At 43.8% G+C, this 22,858-nt stretch overlaps 1 protein-coding gene across 1 annotated transcript; it reads right to left on the bottom strand.

The window, feature by feature from the left end:
- Positions 1-12,378: 12,378 nt before the first annotated feature.
- Positions 12,379-16,501, bottom strand: FABP5 (fatty acid binding protein 5). The gene is made up of 4 exons (XM_046642645.1): positions 16,356-16,501; positions 13,674-13,846; positions 13,195-13,296; positions 12,379-12,633 (listed from the first exon to the last, which is right to left on the bottom strand). Exons 1-4 carry the CDS (start codon positions 16,432-16,434, stop codon positions 12,580-12,582), a joined length of 408 nt encoding a protein of 135 aa, XP_046498601.1. The 5' UTR covers positions 16,435-16,501; the 3' UTR covers positions 12,379-12,579.
- Between the last annotated feature and the right edge of the window lie 6,357 nt (positions 16,502-22,858).

Genomic DNA, 22,858 nt, shown 5'->3' with positions numbered 1-22,858 from the left:
CATGAGTGAAAGACTTTATTCAATAATCAGCATGAGGAGTTCGAACCCCAGGAAAACAGTTCAAGAGCGCTCTGATAGAGCTGCTCCCAGGTGGATGAGGTTAAGCACAGCTTACGTCTCTTTCACAGACAGTGCACGTGCAGGGAAGAGGAAAAGAAAAAAAATTTACAACTAGATTTTGTATGGGTCAAGAAAAAGAGATAAAGTACATCTGGGCTTTTCTCTGTATATTGAAAGTAACATAAACAGGAATTTCTTGGTTACACATCAAACAAGTTCAGAAATGCTGACGTTATCTATCTGCGGAGGGAGGCAAGGACCAGGGTCATTAGTTATTCCCTCAGTCTCCGAGAAATGCAGCTGGGGAGTGTGAGCACGAGGTCCCCCCTTATCTCTCCCTGCTGTGGATCTGTCCAGCTGGCGTCTTCAGTCTTGAGGTGTGGGGTTCAAGGTCATTCTGACCCAGGCTGAAGGTGCTTCACAGCACGGCATGGGTTTTATTGCACTGACTTAAAGCCTGTGCCGTTTGCTTGCTAGATTCACCTGCTAGACCAGGGAGAGGGGTCCCCAAAATCTGTCCACAATATCCACTCAAAAAATTCCAGCATTCTCACTGGGGGGCAGAACAGTTTTAAGCGTCAGATAGCGCAGACAGCATCTGCTGAACTTCGAGCTACCTTATCATCGTCAAGTCACTTCAGTCCTATTAGGAGTGTTCAGCAGCTCGATCTGTCGGTCTGCATTTGATACTTAGAGTCTGGAGTCCTTTTAAATTGAGTAAAACAACATAGCCTGGACTTTGGTTTTCTGTAAAAGCAAAGATTGAAAACAATGCCTGTGACAATTGAGCCTTTTTACAGTAAATGTGTAATTATTAAAAAGAACTAGTCAGCTCCATATGCACTGATAAGGACCTAGCTCCCAGACAGGTTGTCAAACCAGTAAAGCACAGTGCAGAGATGCGTGTAGAATTGTGCCTGCTTTTACAAAGAATCTTGCTGGAGAGATAAAACAGAAATAGGTCACCGCGATTGCCTCCGGAAAGGAGACCTGAGCGGTTTGGGACAAGGGTCATAGACAGACATTGTTTACTATATAATCTTTCGAATTTTGTAATATGTGCATCAAATTTATTTACAGATTCAAAATGGTTTATTAATTTTTTTAAAAACTGCATAGGTACTGGAATTAGACACTTAGACTAGTGTCCTGATACAGATAAAATATGACACCCACTTAAATTTGAAATTCAGATAAACAATGAATAAGTTTAAGTATGTCCCAAATAGTGCATGAAACATACTAAAAAATTATCAACTCTTTCTCTGAAGTTCAAATTTAACTGGGGGCTTTGTATTTTTGCGCAATATGGCACCCCTAGGTCCTGATTCCCCCATTTATTTTGTCTCTGACTCTGGAAAGTGAGTCGGGTCAGGTTCCTCTGAAGGAGGAGAGGAAGGAGAGGAAGGCAAGCAAGGATGAGCCTCAGACTCAGCCTGGTTGAGCAAGGGAAGTCTGGAGGGCACGTGGCACTCAGAGTTGTCCAGATCTGCACGAGGGGGCTGTGCGTGGGTGTCCTGCTCCCGCACAGCAGCACCAGGCCGGGGAAGGAGGGGAACAGACTCCCAGGCCTCTCCAGCCCTCTGCCCGTGCAAGCAAAACGCCTCCAGGAGTCTGAGGACATCTGCCCAAGAAGAGCCACCACTGCGACTGCTGCAAGTGCAACAAAGCTGGGGAAGCAGAAAGGAACCATAAAAACACACCTAAAGGAACAAGAAGTAGGTCACTGGGAGTAACCGTGAGCCAGGCCACTCCTTTCCTGCCTCTGGGTCCTGAGCCTCTACCTTCCCGCTCTTGGGTACCCAGCAGTATGCCATGGCTGTCACTCAAAAGTCCACACCACCTGCTCAAGGACAGTCCCCTGTGCTTAGCTCTGCCTTCAAGAGACTGTTCCATCTTCTGAGTTGGTTCATGGTAGAACCAGTGGAATCCACGGTTATGTGCACTGTGTCACACCTCTTTTACCATAACGTGGGTCCCTTGACCCAAGGCAATGTTGTTTCAGCAGCTCAGACACTCGGTGGCCCTTAGATGGTGGTGTTAGTGGAGGTCCTACAGCAAGAAGGGAAACCCCGTATCTGGAAGGTTTGTCTATCTGTTCAGGACGCACTGAGGCATTGAGCCTTCCGATGAAGAGCTGGAGAAATCCCTGCTGTATAAACGTCCTGGGCGTGGAAGGGAATTCTGACCACCTGTTGCTTCATGACACATCACCGGGAACTGTGGTTTGAACAATGATCGTTTGATTCTCTCTCATGGTTTCCACGGGTCAGGAATTCCCCAGGGCTCAGCACGGCTGTTCTGAGTTCTCCAGAAGCAGATTCTGAGGCAAGAGTTTTTGTGCAAGCCATTTTTTAAAGGAAGTGTTCTGGAAAGGCCTGTAAGGGTGTGGGAGGAGCAGAAGCAGGAGTGGGAGGAGGAGGAAACTGAGGCAGAGCGTGATCTCAGGCAAAGTTCTGCAGAGGCCCAGCTGGCCTGATCCACAGGGCAACACTGGCGTGTCTGTTACGTCTCAGAGCTGTCCTAGCCTGATGCAAGGGTCCTGAGCTCTCCCACTCCCACACCTGTCAGTCATTGGTTGTGTGGGGGACCAGCTGGGCGGGTAACTCCCAGGTCCACCTGGCTCTCTACAGATGCACCTCCAGTGTCCACTGCAAATTGCTTGTAAGCCTGTTTCTTGATTGGTAAAAAGGAAATAATATTTGTATCTACCTCATTTTTTAGGATTAAATGAAATTATTCACATAAATTTCTTATCACAGTATCTGGCACTACTGCAAGAACAGTATTGAAACACATTATTTGGAGCAGGAATTATCCCAAATACACTCTTGGTTTTATGTGCAGTGTTTGCAATAAATTCTGCACAACAACTATTTTACCACAGTCGGATAAATTCCCTTAGCTGTCATAGCAAATGTGACCTTCAGGGACTCCTGAACGGGTCCGGACAGAATCACATTAAAGGAATTTCTGGGAAGCCCATTGTAGATTCTAGCAGCTCACTGTCCTCTTACCAAAAACCCCGTGCTAGACTCTTCTAAGTTAACCGACACGACAGAGGCTTCATGCTGGCTTCTTGGGGTTTGTTGTTTCTGTCATAGTTGAGTTATTAGTAATATTTTACTATATTGGTAGAAAATTAACATTTTAACCTTCTATAGCTATATTTCTAAAACTAGGTTTTCTAATTGGAAATATATGAACATTTGCATGTTCAATACATTTCTAGACGTTCAGAACACCACCTGGCACGTTTAGAAGCCTTCAAAAAATTTTGTTGAATTAATGAATATTAGTCATAATAATTGGGGATAAGGGGGAGAATTACAAATCTATAATCTCTTATTCACCAATCCAAAATCCAAAAAGCTCTGAAAAGTGATTTTTTTTCATAATTTAGTTGGTGGCAAAACCTGGATCCAAACTCATTTGGAAGCAGATCCTGAGGTAAACTGACGTGGGGCTACGTACAGTCTTTATTTATCCCTCTTTGTGTGAATATTTCATGTTTCATTGCAGATACGCTAATGTGTGTAATGACTCCGGGTGTCTCTGGGAGAGTTATATAAAATGTGGGTTAAGACGTGGATATTATATATGCACTGTATTCACTTTCTAAAATGCAAAGCAAGTTCTGAATTAAAAAATATATTTGGCCCAAGGGGTTGGGATATGAGTGTCTACCTTTTCTATGACTCTGCCTCATTGTAAAGCCTCCACTGACTTCCCAGCCGACTTGGATGAAATCCCTGCTCCTTCCCTGGACTGCAAGGCCTTGCAGGACCGGCCCACGCCACAAGGTTCTTCCCCCCACCCACACTCCACACCCACTTGCTTCCACTATTCGAACTTGTTACTCCTTCTGCTGGAAATCCTCTCTCCTGTTCCTCTCCTGCCTGGCTCCTTTTCTTCCTTCAACTTAAATTTCTCCTCCCCACAGAAGCCTTCCCTAACCAGCCCATAATTTGCTCCTGCAGCTGGTCTCTATCAAGCACTGTGCTCAGTCCTTCCCGGGAACTATGTGAATGTGTAATTATTGCGTTAGCTTTGTTTGTCGTCCATCTGCCCCTCCAGACTCAAAGCTCCATGAAGGCAAGAACTTCTCACCTTTATTCAATTCTGTATGCCCTGCCCTGGCATCATGTCTGGCACATGGTAGGGGCTCAACATACACTTGCTGAATTGAATGAGTGAATTAATCTACCTCAGACGTGTTGACATTGGGGCTGGATGCAAAGACCTCATCAGATAACTAACCAAAGTTAATATAATAAGGCAGAACTGATTTGTTAATGAGATATATAACTTGTATATAAATTTTTTCTTGGTATAAAGGAAGTTTTTCTCTTAGATCCCTTAAAAAGAATGACTGCAGAGGTACAGATTCCAGGTGTAATTTTAGTAAGAGACATGCTAGAGGTAATGTGATTCTCTGCTTGGCAAACAGTCTGCTGGCATTTTTATGAAATTATCTCTTGCATTTGTTGCCCTCATTAACGTTGTGTTGCCTCATTCTGCTCTCTTGCCTTATTTAGTATTTTAACATGTGTCTTTGTGTCCTGATAAGTGGAATTGAAACAGCAACATTTCCCCATCAACTGCCCAAACCTACAGAATTGATTTAAATTTTCTGGGATACTAGCATTACTGCCTATTTCCAGAAAAAAAGAATTTAAGTTCTTATCAGAAAATTCTACTGGTGTGCTGAAACATTTCAACATGAAATCAGAAGGTTTTGAGACTATCTCGTGTGTGTCACGATGGTCTCTCCAAAGTTTCTGGGTGTGGGTACTTTCTGGGTGTGGGTACGTATCTCGTAAAATGCTGCATTATACAGGTCAACCTCCAGAACTGTCCATTTTCCCAAAGTCTGCCTGTTTCAGGCAGACTTTTTCTTCCTGTGCTTCTGCCCTGCATGGCTAGGGGAGGAAGCTGAGTTTCGTGGTTAGTGCAACAGACTTGAGTCAGCAAGCTTAGTTTCTATATTTGGTTGGGTGATTTGCTGAAAGCCTTTGTCAAACCAACGCTGTCTAAATCGTGAAAGAAGTCTTTGTTCTTTTACATATAACTTTCCAAACTTCAACGCGAACACCGTCTTCACTGCTAATGTTCTGAAACTCTGAAACATATCGCTAGAATTCTTCTCCCTCGTATTTCTTTTAGGAGCGATCATGTTAGAGAATCCATAAACCAACAAAGCAACCAAGCAAGAGACAAACTGAACCAAACACCAGGGCCTCGGCGGCATTTCCACGCAGGTTCCACATGACCTAGCAGGGCCATCTACGCAGATGATCATGAGAATGGAGGCCCCTGGAGTCGTGCCCAAGTTAACACCGTGGCCTTGCAGAAAGCCCGCAAATTAGAAAGAGCAAAATTGTTCCATCATAAATAAAATGTTGGTCCTTTAGTCTGTCCATTAGGGTTGACCTTAGAATCAACCTTTCCCCCACTTTAGATATTTAATTAAAATAGGAAAAAAATGTGCTCCTTGCTAAAGTAGTTAAAATGCCTCTTGGGGGCAAAATATTTTCTATGGTAGAAGTTTCCTTAATCAGCAGCTACTACATTCTACAACTTTGTGAGGTCAGCTTTGTCTGCAGCCAGGTAATACTTGGCCTGTGTTATAAGAATGGCTGAGTAAGTGCTATGGGGTTCTAACTGAAGGGTAAATGTTTTAAAAATATTTTTAAATGACTTTATTACATCAGTATATAAGAATGTTCATTCAACCATTGTTAATAACTGAAACTTTTTCAAAAACTCAAACATTTATCAATAGAAAATTGATAAAATAATAAAGTTGAAGTAAAGTTAAATATTATGAACTTAAAAAATGTGAATCTATATTTATTTGAGTTTTAAAGGAACAAATAAGTAATGCCAATACAATACTGTGTTGTATGATCTCATGTATACAATATTTTGGATATATACGCATATAACTATGTAAAGAATTATTGGAATGCATCCTAACCAAATATTAATATTGATTTCTATGGAAATGAGACTTCCAGGGCTATTTATTTTTTTCTTTGTACTTTTCTGTAGTACTTTCTAATATAACTACTTATTTATCATTAAAACATAAGTAAAGCTATTTGCATCAAAATGGTTTTGCATTTTTCTTTCTATAGATAGATAAGCAAGTAAATAAAAAAGTAAACATTACCCCAACCCCAAGAGAGAACCATTGTTAACATTCTGCTACATTTTTCTACATATATGCACATGTATATCACACAAATGAGACAATCATCTACATAATATTTTATAGTCAAGATTTGTTTCCTTTTTTTCACTTTACAGTGCATTTTGAAGTTTTTTTCCAAACTCTTGGTAGTCTTTTTATTTTTTTAAATGCCCGTTACTATTTTATTGTATGGGCATATCGTGATTAGTTAACCAATCCCCCTTTTCTAGAAAGTTCTGTGCTAGTGTAAAGAGCATGCTGATGAACAGCCTCATAATTAAATTTTCAACTATTAGGGATGCTTTTTCTAAGACATTAGAAGATGAAATCAGTCCATCTACCATCAGACAAAGGCCAGTCATTTCCTCTGTGGCCTCAAGCACAGCTCACCTCTCTGCCTCTTCTTCTGAACCCACAAATAAATGCTCCAGGGCGACACCGGCCCTGTCAATTGGACTTGGCTCTCTGCAGTCCCAGATCTAGGCCATGTAATTCCTCACGGTTTAGCTCTTTGTCACTTTAAGGAACTTTTAAAAAATATTTTGTCCAGTATTTTCACTTGTTTTTAGTAAGTTATTCCAAATATAAATTTTCCATACTGAAAGTGAAACTAGGGTATTTTTTTCAAAGTCATCTGTCATTTCCTACTCGAGACCCTCCATGGTCTCCCTCGACCCTCAGATCAACCCAGACCCCTCACTAGCAGCTCCCAGGTCCACAGGTTCAATTTCCCACCCAAATCTCAGACGCCTTCTTGTCCCATGTTGCTCCTATTTCAAGAAGCTTCTGTCACTCTGCCACTCTGCCTGTCTCCACGCCTGTCTGCCTAGAACGCTGTGCCCCTCAACGTGACTTGCCTGCTTTCTGCTCGTTATTAAGGTCTCAGTTCAAACATTACCTTCTCTGAGAGGCCTTCCCAACCATCCACATAAAGCAGCTTCAAACCGACTCTCTCATTATCACACGACTTGGTTTAGTGATTTTTCTTGCTGCGTTTATCACTTGATGCCACTTGTTTTCATTGTGTATGTCCTGTCTTCTCACACTAGAATGTCAGTTTCATGAAAAAGGACCCCGACCTGCTCTATCTTGTTCACCACAGCATGTGTCACCAGCACTTTAAAAAAGTGCTCTTTCAAAAACGTTATCATTCTTTTTTCAGACATTTTTGAAGTGTGCAGTGTGGGAGAAGGAGCTATGAGAGGAGGAGAGACTTGAGCCTAAGTAAATGTTCACTTATGTGGACAGATTTTGGGGACCCCTCTCCCTGGTCTAGCAGGTGAATCTAGCAAGCAAACGGCACAGGCTTTAAGTCAGTGCAATAAAACCCATGCCGTGCTGTGAAGCACCTTCAGCCTGGGTCAGAATGACCTTGAACCCCACACCTCAAGACTGAAGACGCCAGCTGGACAGATCCACAGCAGGGAGAGATAAGGGGGGACCTCGTGCTCACACTCCCCAGCTGCATTTCTCGGAGACTGAGGGAATAACTAATGACCCTGGTCCTTGCCTCCCTCTGCAGATAGATAACGTCAGCATCTCTGAACTTGTTTGATGTGTAACCAAGAAATTCCTGTTTGTGTTACTTTCAATATATAATCTAGAGAAAAGCCCGGACGCACTTTATCTCTTTTTCTTGACCTATATGAAATCTAGTTGTAAGTTTTTTTTCTTTTCCTCTTCCCTGCACGTGCACTGTCTGTGAAAGAGACGTAAGCTGCGCTTAACCTCACCCACCCGGAAGCAGCTCCATCAGAGCGCTCTTGAACTGTTTTCCTGGGGTTCGAACTCCTCACGCTGATTATTGAATAAACTCCTTCACTCATGTCACCTGGACTCTTTATTTCAGTCAAAACTTATGATCTGGTGACAGAGCCTGACAGACTAGATGTCATAAGACTTCAGTTACTTTCCAGTCGCTGTGGGACTGGTGACATGTCATACCTCCCTGCCTTTCACAATATTTCCAGACACGTGTCATTCAGCTTTGAAAGCAGTTCACCAGCTCCATCAGCTCTTCCGGATAGCCCACATCACACATGACCCACCCACCAAATGGCAGGGAACTCTACGAGGGCAATGCTAAGAAAGGAGAACAGTGAGGATGCGAAACCCAGGGAAAAGCTAGAATTACTCTCATAAACTTAAAAGTGAATTTAAAGTACAATAGACGTTAATAATCACTGATTAATAAGCAGCAAGAATTGAGTAATAGCATAAGTTGAACTGGCAGCATTAAAATCTAGCTGCTAAAAAGATGGTTCTCCATCTATTTATGGTCGTAGGACAATTTCAAATGCCAGAATTTTGATAAAACAGTCGAAGAGATTAAGACTCAGGAGACCACTGAATAAGCTAACCATAAATCAACTTAATTATACTCGCATATAAAGAAGCCTCCTCCTGCCTACAGACACTACAGAGGTCATTCACCCCGGCCATTCATCCTTAGGCTCAGATACCATTAGGCAGGAACGGTTGATGCCTTCGCAGAGCTTGGGGACATAATCCAAAAGTTCAGCCATCGCTCATCTGTACATTTCCTCCTTTGGTGATGGTTTATGTTAAACCATCTTACTTGTAGTTAAATAAACAAATATTTATTGAGCATCTTCTGTGGGTTTCCTAATGTTGTTTCCTAATCGAGTGATGGAGAGAGAACATTGTGAAAATCAAGTCCCTTCTTCACAGAGCTTACTTTACAGTGGGAGGGACAAGAAATAACCAAACCATTTTTCAAAACACAAAAAACCAAGCAAAGTATTGGTGATAAGGTCAGGGCAGCAGAGGGGAATAGAGAATACGGGGGAAGGGTGGCAGCTATTATGCACAATGTGGTCTAGGAATGACTCACTGCCAGGGTGACATTTGAGAAGTGAAGGAAGTGAGAAAGCTGAGAAAGCCCAGCCTGCAGATTGCTGAGAGAAGATTGTTACAGGCAGAGAAAACAGGAGGTGCAAAGGCCCTGAGGCAGGAGCACACACGTCAGCAATGGCTAGCGGCTAGAGGGAAATGTTTGAGAGGAGAGTGGCAGGAGAAGAAATTAGGAGGGGGTGTGAGGAGGTGGGGGGACACAGGAAGATCAGACAAGACCTCTGCAAAGAATTTGGCTTCTACTGTGAGTGAAATGAGAAGCCAGTGGAGGGTTCTCAACAGAGGAGTACATATTTTAACCTGTTTTTTAAAATAATAGCTCTGGGAGAATAAAAATGCAAATACAGAGGGCAGAGGAGAGACGGCGGTGGTGTCTGAACCAGGGTGGTATCTGTGGAAGAGGGGAAAAGTAATTGAATTCTAAATACATTCTGAGGGCAAAGCTGAAATAATTTGCTAATGGATTAGATATGGCATGGGAAAGAAAGATGGGTGTTAAAGATGACTCTAAGGCCTTTAGCCTGGGAACTGGAAAAATGACATGCCTATGGATCGAGATGGTGAATACTACAAGAGGAGTAGGTTTGAAATCAAAAATAAGAAGTTTGATTTTGGAAAATGTGTGGTTAGCATCCTGTGCTGTCCAAAACAGCAGTCACTAACCATGGGTGGGTATCTCAACTTACATCTTAATTAACGAAAGTTAAATAAATTAAAAATTTAGTTCCTTGGTTGCACTTCACCACATTTCAAGGGCTTAATATCCACCCACATGTGGCTGGTGGCCACCGTATTTGCAGATGTTACAGACCATTCCCATCACTACAGAGAGTTCCATTGGGCAGGACTGGGGAGACGTTAAGCTTTTCCTATGTGCTGGGTCCTGTGCTACTTGCTTTGCGCACATTATCTCATCTAATATTTAAACAACTCTATGAGTCAGGCAATGTTGCATCTTTTTACAAAGGAGGTAAGTAGGGTTCAGAAGTTAAGTAACTTGCCCTGTCACATCATTCTTAAAGGGTAGAGAGACAGAAATGGATTCCAGGACCGTCTGCTTCCAAAGCCCAAGCACTTAAATCATCACGCTCTATTTTAGAAAGATTAAACTGGTTTGAAATTTAACATGACATCCAGGGGGAAACGGCCGGTAGCTTATCGGCAACAAAGTGTTAAAGAATAGGAAAGAAGACAGGAGAGCTGAGAGATCTGGGGTAAAAGGGAAACTCCCAAGAGATCCTGTGTGTTGCAGAACCAAACAGAACACATTGTCCAGCATACCACCAGTTAAAAAGAAAATACAAATATTCAATGAAGGCGCTTGTTTATATCTTTTGATAAAGAGTCAATCGATATGAGAGGGCTGCTTAGCAGAAAGAAGGCCTTAACTGACACCAGGTAACATAAGAATGAGATACGTTTGCTCACCCAGTGGTTCTCAACTAAGGATGGTACCACACCCTTAAAGGACATCTGAAAATGTATGGAGAATTTGGGGTAGACCAACGGGTGCCATGAGCATTTTGTTCTCTCGCCCAAAATGTCAACAGTTACCCCATGAAAGGAACACGGGCCTAGTGTCCCTCGAGTGATACTCCACAGTCCATAAACTGAAGCAGTCTAGGCGTTAGAACATGCTGGCCAGCACTACGGGTTTTGCAGTCAGATGAACTTGGGCTCCAATCTGTTCTGACTTGCACCGCTGTGTGGCTAGGTACCATTATCTAGACTCTGAGCCTTAGTTTCCTCATTTAAATAATGCAGAAAAAAATAGTTAACACGCATCATCTAGGGTGGTTCTGAGAATTACAAAACTCTTGAAGTACTTGGCCCTGTGTTTAGTTCAGGAAGTCAGATAAAGGTACACTATTATTAAAGTGGGAAAAGAGGACGAAAGAGGAACTCTAGCATGGAGACTAAAATAAGCAAGATGGAAATTCAAATAGAGAGGTCTAGAGGAGCACTGTCCAATAAAAAAATAGGGACACAAAAATGCCAGCACAGGTAATCTTAAAAATTTTCCTAGCCACATTAAAAAAGGTTAAGAAACAGAGAAAACTAATTTGATTAATATATAATAGGTCACCAACTATATCCAAAAGTTATTTCAACATGTAATAATATAAAAAAGGAGGCATTTTTTTGTATCAAGTCTTTGAAATTCTATGTATTTTACTTACAGCACATCTCAGTTCAGACAAGCCAGATTTCAAGTGTCCAACAGCCACATGCGGCTCATGGCTACATCCTGTGTTGTCACACAGGGCGAGAGCATCAGTTAGTCGAACTTTTACTGATGGCTGACTTTGGTAATTCTCAAGATTCTTACCGACTAAGATTACAGCGCATGGTGTTTTTAGAAAAGTCTGTTACTGCATTTAGCAGCTTTAGACCAGGATCTTTATACAAGTTGAGAAGATGCAGCTTTGCAGAATGATTGAACAGCCATTGATTGGACTCGATATGTCGATTCCCAATCCAGCTCTACTTCCTACGTCCTTGAACAGGTTGACGGTCAAAAACCTGTTTTCTTGGTTGCAGAATAAAGAGAATGGCACCAGCTCCTCTAAGTTTTGCTCTGAGGATCATGCACACAAAGCTTTAACCCAGTGCCTACAAGCTATTTCTCCAAGTATGAACTGCACGTATTTGTATTTGGGTTCAAGAAATGAACAGGAGTTCACTAGAAGACTAGTTATTTATATAAACACAAGAAGTTGTTTAGAGCTGTCCTACTTCCACGGCTTTGGTTAATGAGTACATCGTGTTCTTCCAAAGCTAGGAGTGTTTCTTCTTCTCACAGTGAGGGAAATGATTTGTCCTTGTGTTCAGACATACCTCAACCTCTAGAACACTGCCTGGCACATAGGTTCTCAGAAAGTTTATTAAATGAATTTTTGATTGCTGAATTCTTGAATAATAGTTATAAGTGCACCATTAAAAGTATGATATTAGTCAATGATGGCAATTTAATCCTTACTCTAATATTTAAATTATTAAGTTTATGTACTTATTTCTTAATGAGAGCAGTGTCTCCCAGAAATGTAAGATTCTTGAGTTCAAATAGTACGGGGCAAGCCTAACTGATTGGCAGTGTATTTGCCACAGAAGTAGCTCTACAAATAAATTACTAAAACATAATCTCAATATAGTACCCTTAAGACTACCCGAGAACCTATTCAACTCACAGTTATTAAAACTCATCACTCATTTCCTATAAAGTTAAAAAAAAAAGCAGGCAACACTGGTATAGCACAAACACATTTATTTACTAACCAAAGAGATAATCCTAATTAAACCAACACTTTGAAACAGTTGCATGCAAAATGTTTGTGATAAAGATAATCGCACACAGTAATGAAAAAAAAGCAGCAGTATGAAGATTTGCTCATTGAACTGAGCTTGTTCATCCTCGCAGCTAATTCCTGTCCAAAATGATGCTGGCATTCTTACTCCACTTTTTCATAGACCCGAGTACAGGTGACATTGTTCATGACGCACTCCTAGGACACAGAACGACATTAGAGTTAGATTACTCTTGCACCCCAGAGCAATGGTGCTGGTTAAATGCTAGGATCAGAATCCTACAAACCTCTAACGTACTTCACAGATGAAGAAAAGGGGTTTCAGGATTCCTGGGTTTGAAAAGCTAGAACCTGTTATTTTGCTTAAGATGTGACTGCGCTTTACTGAAACTTAAAGTACTGATTTGCGCTATCTAAATTATTCATTTGGTCTTGGCAAATATTATTCATTTCAAAGAAAGGGGAAAATGTATGCGCAAGAGGGCACTTTGGTGGCTTGCCCAAGATTATACTGTAATGTAACAGCTGAGGATGGATGACACCCAGCTCCGTCTAGTTGACATCCTCTGCTTCACCATCTCACCTCTCTAGCCCCACAAAGGGCTTTCTTAGTTATTAGTGTTCTAGTATTTGACTTGTTATTTTGAATTTTTTTCTTTCACATGTAGTCCTCCTCTTCATGATCAGTGACATAGAACAGTTATGTGAACTATGAATATAAAAAAGAACCCAAGAACACATAAGTTGTTTGGCACTTACCACCACTAATTTCCCATCTTGCAATTTTCTCGTTATTGTGCTTTCCTTCCCATCCCATTCCTGATGTTGAACCAATGCGCCGTCTGTAAAGTTGCAGACAGTCTGCAAAAATAAAGCACACTTCTTAATCTTTCAAAATACACTACAAGCAAGTTTCCATGACTCATAACCTCCTCAATCAACATTTTTCATCTTCTCCTTTCTGTTCTATTTCATTAACCCATACTGATCTTATTCATAATACTTTATGCTTTTCAATCTAGACACACATATGAGACACTCTTTCTCTCTCGTGGTCCTTAAAATATTTTTACAAAATAGAGAAAGTTATGAACCTAGAACCCTCATTAATTGGTCAAAGCTCAATTCATAAAATAACTTGACACTTTTTCATTATGTTCTTGCCTGTAAACAGTAAGACTGTTATTAATACCATCTATCATTCTAGAAGCTTCCACGATTTTATAAGTATGACTGACCTGAGTTTTTCTGCCATCAGCTGTAGTTTCTTCAAACTTCTCTCCCAGGTTACATGAAAACTGCGTTGTTTTCAAAGTGCTCTCGGTTTTTATGGTGAGGTTTTTGCCGTCAGAAGTAATGATACAATCTGGTTTGGCCATTGCACCCATTTTCCGCAGAGCCATTCCCACTCCTGTGTAATGTTATATCACGTTAGATAACAGGAAGACCAGAGTTATAGTTCACATAACAGCAGTAGTCATTCAACTATAACTGCTATGCTGTGCATATCTTCACTTATCAATAACTATTGTAAACACATATCCAGTGCTCACCACATGCCAGCACTCAACATATGCTAATTCATGGAAGCCTTGCAACAACCACCCTGTCAAAGGTGGCCAGCACTGCCTCCATTTTACAGGTAAAAGAGTGAGGCACTGAAGTCACTTAGCCAAGCTCATTCGGCTAGGAAGTGACAGAGCTGCAAGCCAACAGTGCAGGCAATTTGGCTCCAAACCTCAGCTCTTGGCCACCATGCTATGCTGGCCATCAGAAAGTCAGGGAAGAAATCCAGACTTCTCAAATGGATTTCTCAATTCTGCCCACCATGGATGAGATGACTCCAGCACACGGTCTGGCACATAAAAGGCCCTGGATAAATACTTGATTAATAGACTACACCAAACAGAAATCTACCCCGAGATACCCACATAGCACAAGGTTTGAAAAGTTAACAGCACAATCCAGATGGCAATATATGGAAAAAATCTCACCCTCCATCACAGAGAACATTTCATAGCTGCGTAACTCAATTACTATATTGATATCATGTTTAATTTATAATCTGTGTATTTCCCCTTGGTGTTAATATCTAGAAGGAAACTTAGATCCTAAGCCAACTGCCAGTTTCACAAATGAGGAAACTACCACCTAAGCAGAGTGACTGGCTTGACAAGAACACCCAGTGTCCCCTTGGAGCCTTTTCTTTCGCCAGCTCAGGGCTGGTGCCTTGTGTTGTTGGTTGAGTCATTATTTATTTCCACTTGGGATAAATAAACGGATTAATCTCTAACGAATTTTGCCTTGACAACACTCCTGACACCAGAACCCTGGAAACCAGCCATCTCATAAACACATTCATTTTCAACGGGCAAGACGGCATTCTCTATTTGGTGCTCACACAGGTGAACACACGGATGCTACATTTCTTGGATATGAGCGCAGCCATCAGCTTTTTCCAGAGTCGTCTGGATCCAGGCTTACAGTGAAAAAAAGAGAAACACTGCCTTCCAGTTTTCCTCACAGTAGCCTAAATACACTCAAAATTCACCAGAGAACCAGCCCTAACCAGTCACTGTCTCGCATAAAGGCTAATGAAGGAGTGTTTCTGAAGTGCCTGAGAGACCAGGTTTCAACAGAGTCTTCGTGGTAATCTGTGCACCAGAGCACAGCCATGTGCGATGGTGTGTGGGATGTGGGATGTTGGCTTCTAAAGCACCCTCATAGTCCCAGCTGTTTAGGGCTGGAAGGCCCCTTCCAGACAGGACCCATGCGATGCTACGCCATCCCACTTCCTAGGGGCCTGTGGCAAAGGTCCATTTTTGTTTGCTAATCTGCCCACTGTCTCAAGCAGCATGCTATCGTTGTCACCGGCTTAGGAAAGGACAATAATAGAAAAATAAAGCACAGTTTTGAGTGGGAGAGAAATCTTGAATCTTCTCTTAGGGACTCATTCTCCTCCGGAAGGTCAGAAGTCAGGCGCCCGCTGCAGGACCACGCCCATCTCGCATGCAGTTAGAAGGCAGCCGCGGAAGGGCCAGCTGTTTCTGAAGGCGGTTTTCCAAACAAGTCCACTCACTACCTCTTTGCCCCTCACGCTCAAGACACAGCAGCGCACGGCCACCCCCAGGCACAGGTGGCCCCCTAGCGCTCCTCCCACAGGCCACCCGCCCACTGCCGTCCCCGGCGGGGCAATGTCAGCAGCAGGTCAGCGCTGCCAGCGCCACGCGTCTGAGAGCCCCTCTGGGGCTCAAGGGTGAGGATGCGCCGAGGCGCCCCGGGGATCTGCACCAACCCAAAGGGGCCGGCTCGCCCGGTGATGGCGGGCGGAGGCCCTGGGGGTGGAGGAGATGGGACGGAGAGCGGAATGAAAGGGGACGCTGTAGCCCTTCGGACCCTCTAGGGTTTCTGCTGGAAACCGCGCCCCGGCACCGCGTCCCTGTGGAAGGGAGCGAGCGGGACCCACGCGCCATCCAGGAACAAAAGATGCAGCAGTGCGGGTGCAGCCGCAAGGGGCCCAGTGGGAGAGGCGGCATGGTGGCAGGAGGGATGATGGGTGGTGGGAAAGCAAACTTGGGAGAGCGAAAGGCGCTGCGTGGAGGGGCTCGAAGGAAAGGGTGAAGGCGCTAGGGCAGGAAGCAGGGCGGCGGCGGCCACGTGGGTTGGGGGACAGGAGCAGTGCGCTGGGGGGACCACCAGCCAGCACATCTTGGAATCCCGGGCCGGGCTGCGTGTCCGCGCCGTGCAGCGCAGAGCGGCAACCAGCGCCGCGTGGCGAGGGATGGAGGGCGGCAGAGGGGCCAAGAGGTGGGCGGGAGGCGACCGAGCGTGCCCGGACCCTGCGCCCAGCACGGTGAAGGGGACCTAGGGACAGACACATGCACGCCACGTTGCAGGCGCCGCAGGGCCGGATCCCTCACCTACTTCCTTCATGTATTCGTCAAAGCCTTTGCTCTCCACCAAGCGCCATCTTCCTACCAGCTGCTCAATGGTGGCCATGGTGGGCGCCGCCGGGGTGCAGATGCAGCAGAGCGGAGACCCAGGCAAGGAGCTTGGCGTGCGATCTCCCTGCAGCAGCCGCTGCTTTATAAAGGCGGCGCACGCGCGGGCCGGGCCGAGCAGCCAATGAGAGGCGGGGAGGAGCCGGGGAGCCAATGGGAGGCGCGCACCGCCCGGTCCACGCCCCTCCCCGCCCCCCGCGCGCCCTCAGGGCTGGGCTCCCGGGGGCTCCGCCTGCAGGACGCGAGGCTCCGCCGGGGCCGCCGGCGAGCCCGGCCTCACCCGGCGCGCCCCACGCGGGCCCGGCCGCCGCCTCCAGCACCTTTCGGCGCCTCCGCACGCCGGGAAGCCGGAAGGGCGTCCCGCTTCACCCGGGCCCCACCGTTTCGCCATCCAGCCGCCGCCCTTTTTGCATTCAGAACACCCCAAGGAATGAATGAGCCCTCGCTGGGCTTGGGTGGCAGCAATTGATCAATCGGTGGTTTGGTGGACGCAGGGTGGGTCTAAGTTGAATCAGACGATGTTATCCGAAGGTGCAAGGTGGGTGGACGTGTCCCAGCAAGTTCGATTTCCAAACTAAAACTCCGGGGGAAGTTTCAGCTTGAGAGACTGTCATTGCTATTAAACGTTGCCATTCAGGAATAAGTATTAGTTTATATTCCCAGCTGAGTGAGCCCTTCACAGTTTCTTCTCAGACCCCAGAGTCTTTAGACTCTGGCACATTTCCTCCTCGCCTTTCATCATCATAATACCGTGCGTTTGTGTGTAGAACGTTATACTTTTCAAGGTGTCTTTGTCACTTATCCTGCTTTGCGCTCCCCGGTCCCGGTGCGAGTGAGTTTGGTTGAGGTGAAGAAGTTGCCGCTTAGAGAGGCCAGCCGCCTGAGTGGAGCTGAGGCCCATTTATTGAGTGCCTATTTGTGCTGGGTGCTGTGCTTCCTGGACACTCGGTATCCATTAATTCTGCTAAATCCTCTAAAGTTTTGCTAAAGAGCGTTATCCCAAGTTTTTGAAAGAGGAAATAAGGCAGAGAAAGTTCACAGAGTGGCAGAACCAGCTTCCCTGTCCAGGTCCTTGTCACCCAAGACCTTGTGATGTAGGAGCACACTTGGCTGCCTGTTGCTCACTGTACTCCTCCTGGAGCTGAGTAGAGGCTCCAGTCCCCTGAACCATACCAAGACACTAGTGCTTGGACCATCTGCAGCAAACTGACATCTGAGGTCGCTTTGTCATCTCCCAGCATGGCTCGAGACACTTACTCCCTGCCCTGTGCCCTTTTTATTTCAAGTCCTACCTCAATTTTAAGGTCACTCCAGTTTCCTTGTGGTACCATTTTGATACTGAGTGACTCAGGCGGCATAATTGTGCCACGGAGGGCCAGCCTGTCCCATGCCCCAGGCTCTACTGCTCAGAAAACGTTGATGTTCTCGGGGCAGCTGAGTGTGTCATTTGCTCAGTGAGGCAAGTGCCGTCTTCCAGATTCCTGAGGCAGCCCCCGCCTCCAGGGAAGGTAGCTCCTGTGTCTCTGGGCTTGACTTTTTAATGTGCTGATTTAACATGTTTTATCCATTTTTGTGTAGACTATGGTAACAATAGCCAGAATTCGGTACTGGAATCCTAATTTTTAGATTATCATAATCAACCATATTACAGCAATATCAAAAGGAGAATGGCACCATAGTACTAAATAGTTAGGTACTTCAGAAAGTTTTTATACCAGAGGCGTTACCTAAAATGTAGCTTTTAAACACACTCTTGGATGTGATGAGTGGAAATAACCCTTTTGTGGTTACAACACATCAACAAACAAAATAGAAACATATAGGCCAAAATACCTGTTAGTGTCTCCTATGGAACCAAGAAGAAGGTCACAGTGGTTGCTCTGCTACTGTGGGCACAGGCTGAGCCCCCCATTCTCTCATGCCTCCTATCTGTAATATAGAGAGAAAGGGAGATTGGGGTAGATTATTTCTCATGTCCCTCAAGCCCTAAATTCAGATTCCCTGTCTTCCCTTTTTCTTGCAAAAGGATCTAATTTTTTTTTTCAGCTGCACGTCATTATGTTTCCATTTCTGTATAGACTACATCGTGTTCCCCGCCCAAAGACTAGCTACCGTCCGTCACCATACACATGTGCCCTATTGCCGCTTTCTTATTTAAGAATAATGGTAATAGATTTCAAGCTCTGACAAACGTTAAATACTTCCTTAACTTGCTAACTAAAGTCTTGTTCCAGGCTACTCTACTGGAACCCAAGATGAGGTGTAAAGATCAAAAATGTTGTGAAAACAAATCTGATTAAAGTCTTGTATGACTTTAGGGGCAGGTGGAGTATCTCTTCATTGGAAAAAGGGAGGAGAATTATTACTCGATTAAGACTGATGCATTACAACACAGGGAAGCAGGAAGACCAGCTTTATCCCAGCCTTTCCTTACAGACGTGAGTGACTGCGCTGGTCCCTGGTTTCAGTAGCAGCACAGAGGCAGCGAGGTGTCGCACCGTGTCTTTCCTCATGCCGGAGGATAATAACACATCATTCTTAAGGACGAAAATGGTTGAAGAATCAAAAGTTACTACCAAGCCCCCCCCCCCCCCCCAGTGGCTCTAGAATGCTACCATTTGTAAGACAGATGCAATTTTATTTAATCTCTCTCGACCTCAGTCTTCTCATCTATGAAACTAAGGAAGTAAGAATTAGACTAAATGATTTCTTGGGTCCCTTTCAGCTTATGAAGCACTCCTGCTGTAGTTCATGGCCCTGAAAAATAGACTCAAAATGACTCTATTTCCACCTACTGGTAAATTGCAATATTTCTCTTAGTTTTTCTTCGATAAACGTTACCTTGTCAACTTCACATCCCACAATCACACACATAGCTTTGGTGTGTATTGTGTAATTTTATTCAAAGACAACTTCCCAGTTACAGTTTGTACGGATAAATGTGCCTTCCACAAAGTTGATTATAGTATATAATCATTTCCTGAGGACAGCAAGCTTTGGTAGCCTAGAAGGGTGCAGCTGGTGGAGAAAGAGAGCAACACTTTAAATAGATCATTCCTGAGGAGGCACAAAGCAATCCACATTCACACAAATGAGTCTTCTTTAAGGACATGCCCAGCTTAATCAAAAAAGGGGAGGGGAAAGAAAAGCGATCCCTATAAAGTGGTCCTTCTCAACTTTTAGTGCACAAACAGATCCCCTGGTGATCTGGTCAAAATGCAGATTCGGAGTCGGTAGGTCCAGAGTAGGGCGCAAGATCGTGCATTTCTAACAAACTCCCGGGTGACGTCAGTGATACTGGTCTGGGGACCAGGCTTTGAGTAGCAAGCTTGTAAAGTATAAAAGAATCTGCATGTGGCTTTGCCATGGTGAGGTGACTTTATACTTCAGTGCGTAAGTATTTTCTGATTATATCTCCATAAAAATATATAGAAAAGACAGGAATTTGGACAAACTCACTCCAAAAATTTTCTTACTCAATGTCTGGACATTTTTTCTAATTAGCCTAGGCAGCTATTCTGTCTCCTTACCAGGAAGCAAGATACAAGGCTTCCAATGGGGTAGGGGGGGGCGGATAATATATGTATTTAAACCTAGTTTCTCCCTTAAATTTTATAACCAGTTTTTTGATCTTGACTCTTTCTGGCTTGTCTTGCTCTAGACAAGCTTTGCCTGCCCAGCTTAAGACCAGATCTTCCCTTAAGAAAATCTCATTTGATATCAGTTCCAAGTCAGAACTATCTATAGTGGATAGAGCATGGATCTGCATCCTCTGAGTTGTCTGTAGCAGCAAAAATTCCCAAATGAGAATCAGGTCAGGGAGCTATACCACTTAAGGCACACCCTGAATGTTAAGTTCTGGACCCTTCAATGTGTCCAGCCACGACAAGCTGCCATCCATCAGTGGAAGGTTGTTTTATTTGGTTTTTGGAAATGAGATGATTTCTTAGTAAAGCACTTATACACATGGAGTTATTTATAGACTTTGTTCTTTTTGAAGCGGTTTGATTCTTACACAACATGATTGCAAGTGGCTAGCCATCATGAATCCGTGCTTGCTAAATTAACTGGGTGTGAGAATCGCTGGAGGGAAAATGAGATGTTGCAAAAGTTACAGTAATAAAAGGTGATTGGTTTCAAAATAAGGCAGGGGGCATAATGGCTCATTGTAGTGTAAGATCAGTTTGTTTCCTTTACTTACATAGATCTCCCTATTGTCCAAACTTATCTATTATTGGGTATTATATTTGTCCTTAGCTCATGGGAACAGATAGCGGGAATATGTAGATTGGGCAAATCCTTTCATGCCTCCTGTGGGCTGTGTTCAAAGTGTTCTAGGTCTAAAAATACAGCACCTAAGGGGGCATCTTGAAATGGAGCAGGAGGATGTTTGCAAGGACACCCTAGTAAACACAAAATCTTAGTAAGAACACTGCTTACTAGGCAACACCGCCTCAAAATAGATCTCCTAGCAACCCAGACCTCCTCAAGCCCGCCTCCAACCAAATTGCCACTCCTGATATACATTACATTGTATACAAAGTCTGGGGCTGGCCCAGCCCCAAACACACAGGCGAATTCATAAAGGGCACCTTTGCCCTTTAAAAACTGTAAAAACAAAAACCCTCCCACTAAGATTTTTCCACTGGAAAAGGCCAAATTCCTTCCTTGCAGATCGTACTTTCCCATTTTTCAGTCCCACCTTCCATGTGATATTCTACGATTTACTGTTTTTTCTCTAGATTCAAACACCATTTGATTGTTTCTCTTTATTCGTATTTATCCACAAGAATTAATGATTTTTTAAATCAAACTTGCGAAACCACAGGGTTGCTGACTTCTGAGCCATTTATCCCGATGGGTCAGTCCCATGGCTTCCGTTTGCCTGAATTAGCTTTTAAGAGGAGTCATCAGAAGTTAATTACCCACCTGAATCTGACTGCAGACACTCTCTTGATCCTGTCATTGGCCCTCAGAAGGCAGTGGTGGGAAAAGCTACTCTGTAATGCCTCAGGCCTCCCTAGTGCTGCGAAAACAGCACTGAGGTGGTTCTGTGTGCTCCTCAAAGGAGCTAGGAGGCTGGATAGAGACCCTTTGTTCATCCACCGAACACACCACAGGGTACTTTTCGTTCATGTGCTCGCTTCTGCGTTGATCAACCTTCAATACATGAATTCAACAGCGCCTGGTGAAAGATTTGTTTTACTTTCCCATGCCTTTCCCCAGGCTGTCTTGCCTCTTGTATTCCTGACTTTCTCCTTTTACAGCAATAGTTTCTACATGAAGTGACTCACTGTTAATCATGAAAAACCAACGTGTTTCCAATGAGCCACATTCTGTTTTCTAGGTTGGCTAAATGCTATGACTTCATACAGGAACTGGGAGGCTGATGTGTGTTACCACTGAGGGCAGCCATGATCTTGCTTTGGGTCTACTTTAGAAGGTCAGATAAAGAATATTTGTGCCACGAATCTCAAATCTTGTCACCTATTTTGCAGCCTCAAAATACATAGTTAACCCATCAGGGCAAAGCTGGCGTTCCTAATGGCCTCTCTGCCCCGGGAGGTCAGCAGAACTGAGGCCGCCATTTTTTGCATAACGTAAAATATGGTGACCATGAGTCCTAGTTTGCCTGGGACAGGTCAGAGTTACACTTGCTGTCCTGGTCTAATTATGGACAGTGCTCTCTCTTTCACTCCAAGTATCTCAAACGGAGCGATGTTGGACGATGAGTTGTGAAATTTAATTCTCACCTATCAGGCAGCTCCAGAGCCTAAATGTCAAGGATGGCAGTATTATGGCCCCCAGAATCATTTAACGTACAACCTGAAGATTGCCTGAAGGAGGCAAGAAATGCTGTGGGGCCATGTTCAGTCTTTCCTTGCTCACATGGCATTATACAAACATGTCATATGCAGACTGTTCTGCTTAGCCACAAATGGAGGGCAAGCAGAGCTGTCCGCGTGTGACAGAGTCCTTTGATTCAAGTCAGCCTACGTTTTCAGACCATCTGATAATTATGTAGAATAGGATCTAGTCCTTGTCTTCAAGGAGTTTGTTACCTAAGCTTGTACCAGTTAAGGAACTGCATTTATTTATTTTTTATTTAACCAATATTTATTAAAAATTTTTCTGTTTTAGTTCAGCACATTCTAAAAAGTCTCAAGTATTAAATGTCTTTGAAAAAGTCAGATAAATTCATTTTATCTTTGTAATATTAAATTAATTTTCTTTTTTTTTTTTTTTAAAGGTGTGCTTTTTGGTGAGGAAGATTGGCCCTGAGCTAAGGTCTGTTGCGAATCTTTTTTTTTTCCTCCCCAAATCTCCAGTATATAGTTGTATATCCTAGTTGTGGGTCCTTCTAGTTCTTTTTTTTTTTTTTTTTTTTTTTTTAAAGATTTTATTTTTTCCTTTTTCTCCCC

This window comes from Equus quagga, chromosome 16 (assembly GCF_021613505.1).
Source record: "Equus quagga isolate Etosha38 chromosome 16, UCLA_HA_Equagga_1.0, whole genome shotgun sequence".
Lineage (NCBI taxonomy): Eukaryota > Metazoa > Chordata > Mammalia > Perissodactyla > Equidae > Equus > Equus quagga.
Note: the sequence above shows the minus strand (reverse complement) of the source record. Positions and strands in the feature narration are given on the sequence as shown.

Coding starts and splice junctions, on each gene's coding strand:
- FABP5 (XM_046642645.1), bottom strand. CDS start 16,434: ATGGCCACCATTGAGCAGCTGGTAGGAAGATGGCGCTTGGTGGAGAGC. Junction 13,297..13,673: donor CTGATGGCAGAAAAACTCAG/GTCAGTCATACT, acceptor TTATTTTTGCAG/ACTGTCTGCAACTTTACAGA. Junction 12,634..13,194: donor AAGATGGGAAATTAGTGGTG/GTAAGTGCCAAA, acceptor TCTGTGTCCTAG/GAGTGCGTCATGAACAATGT.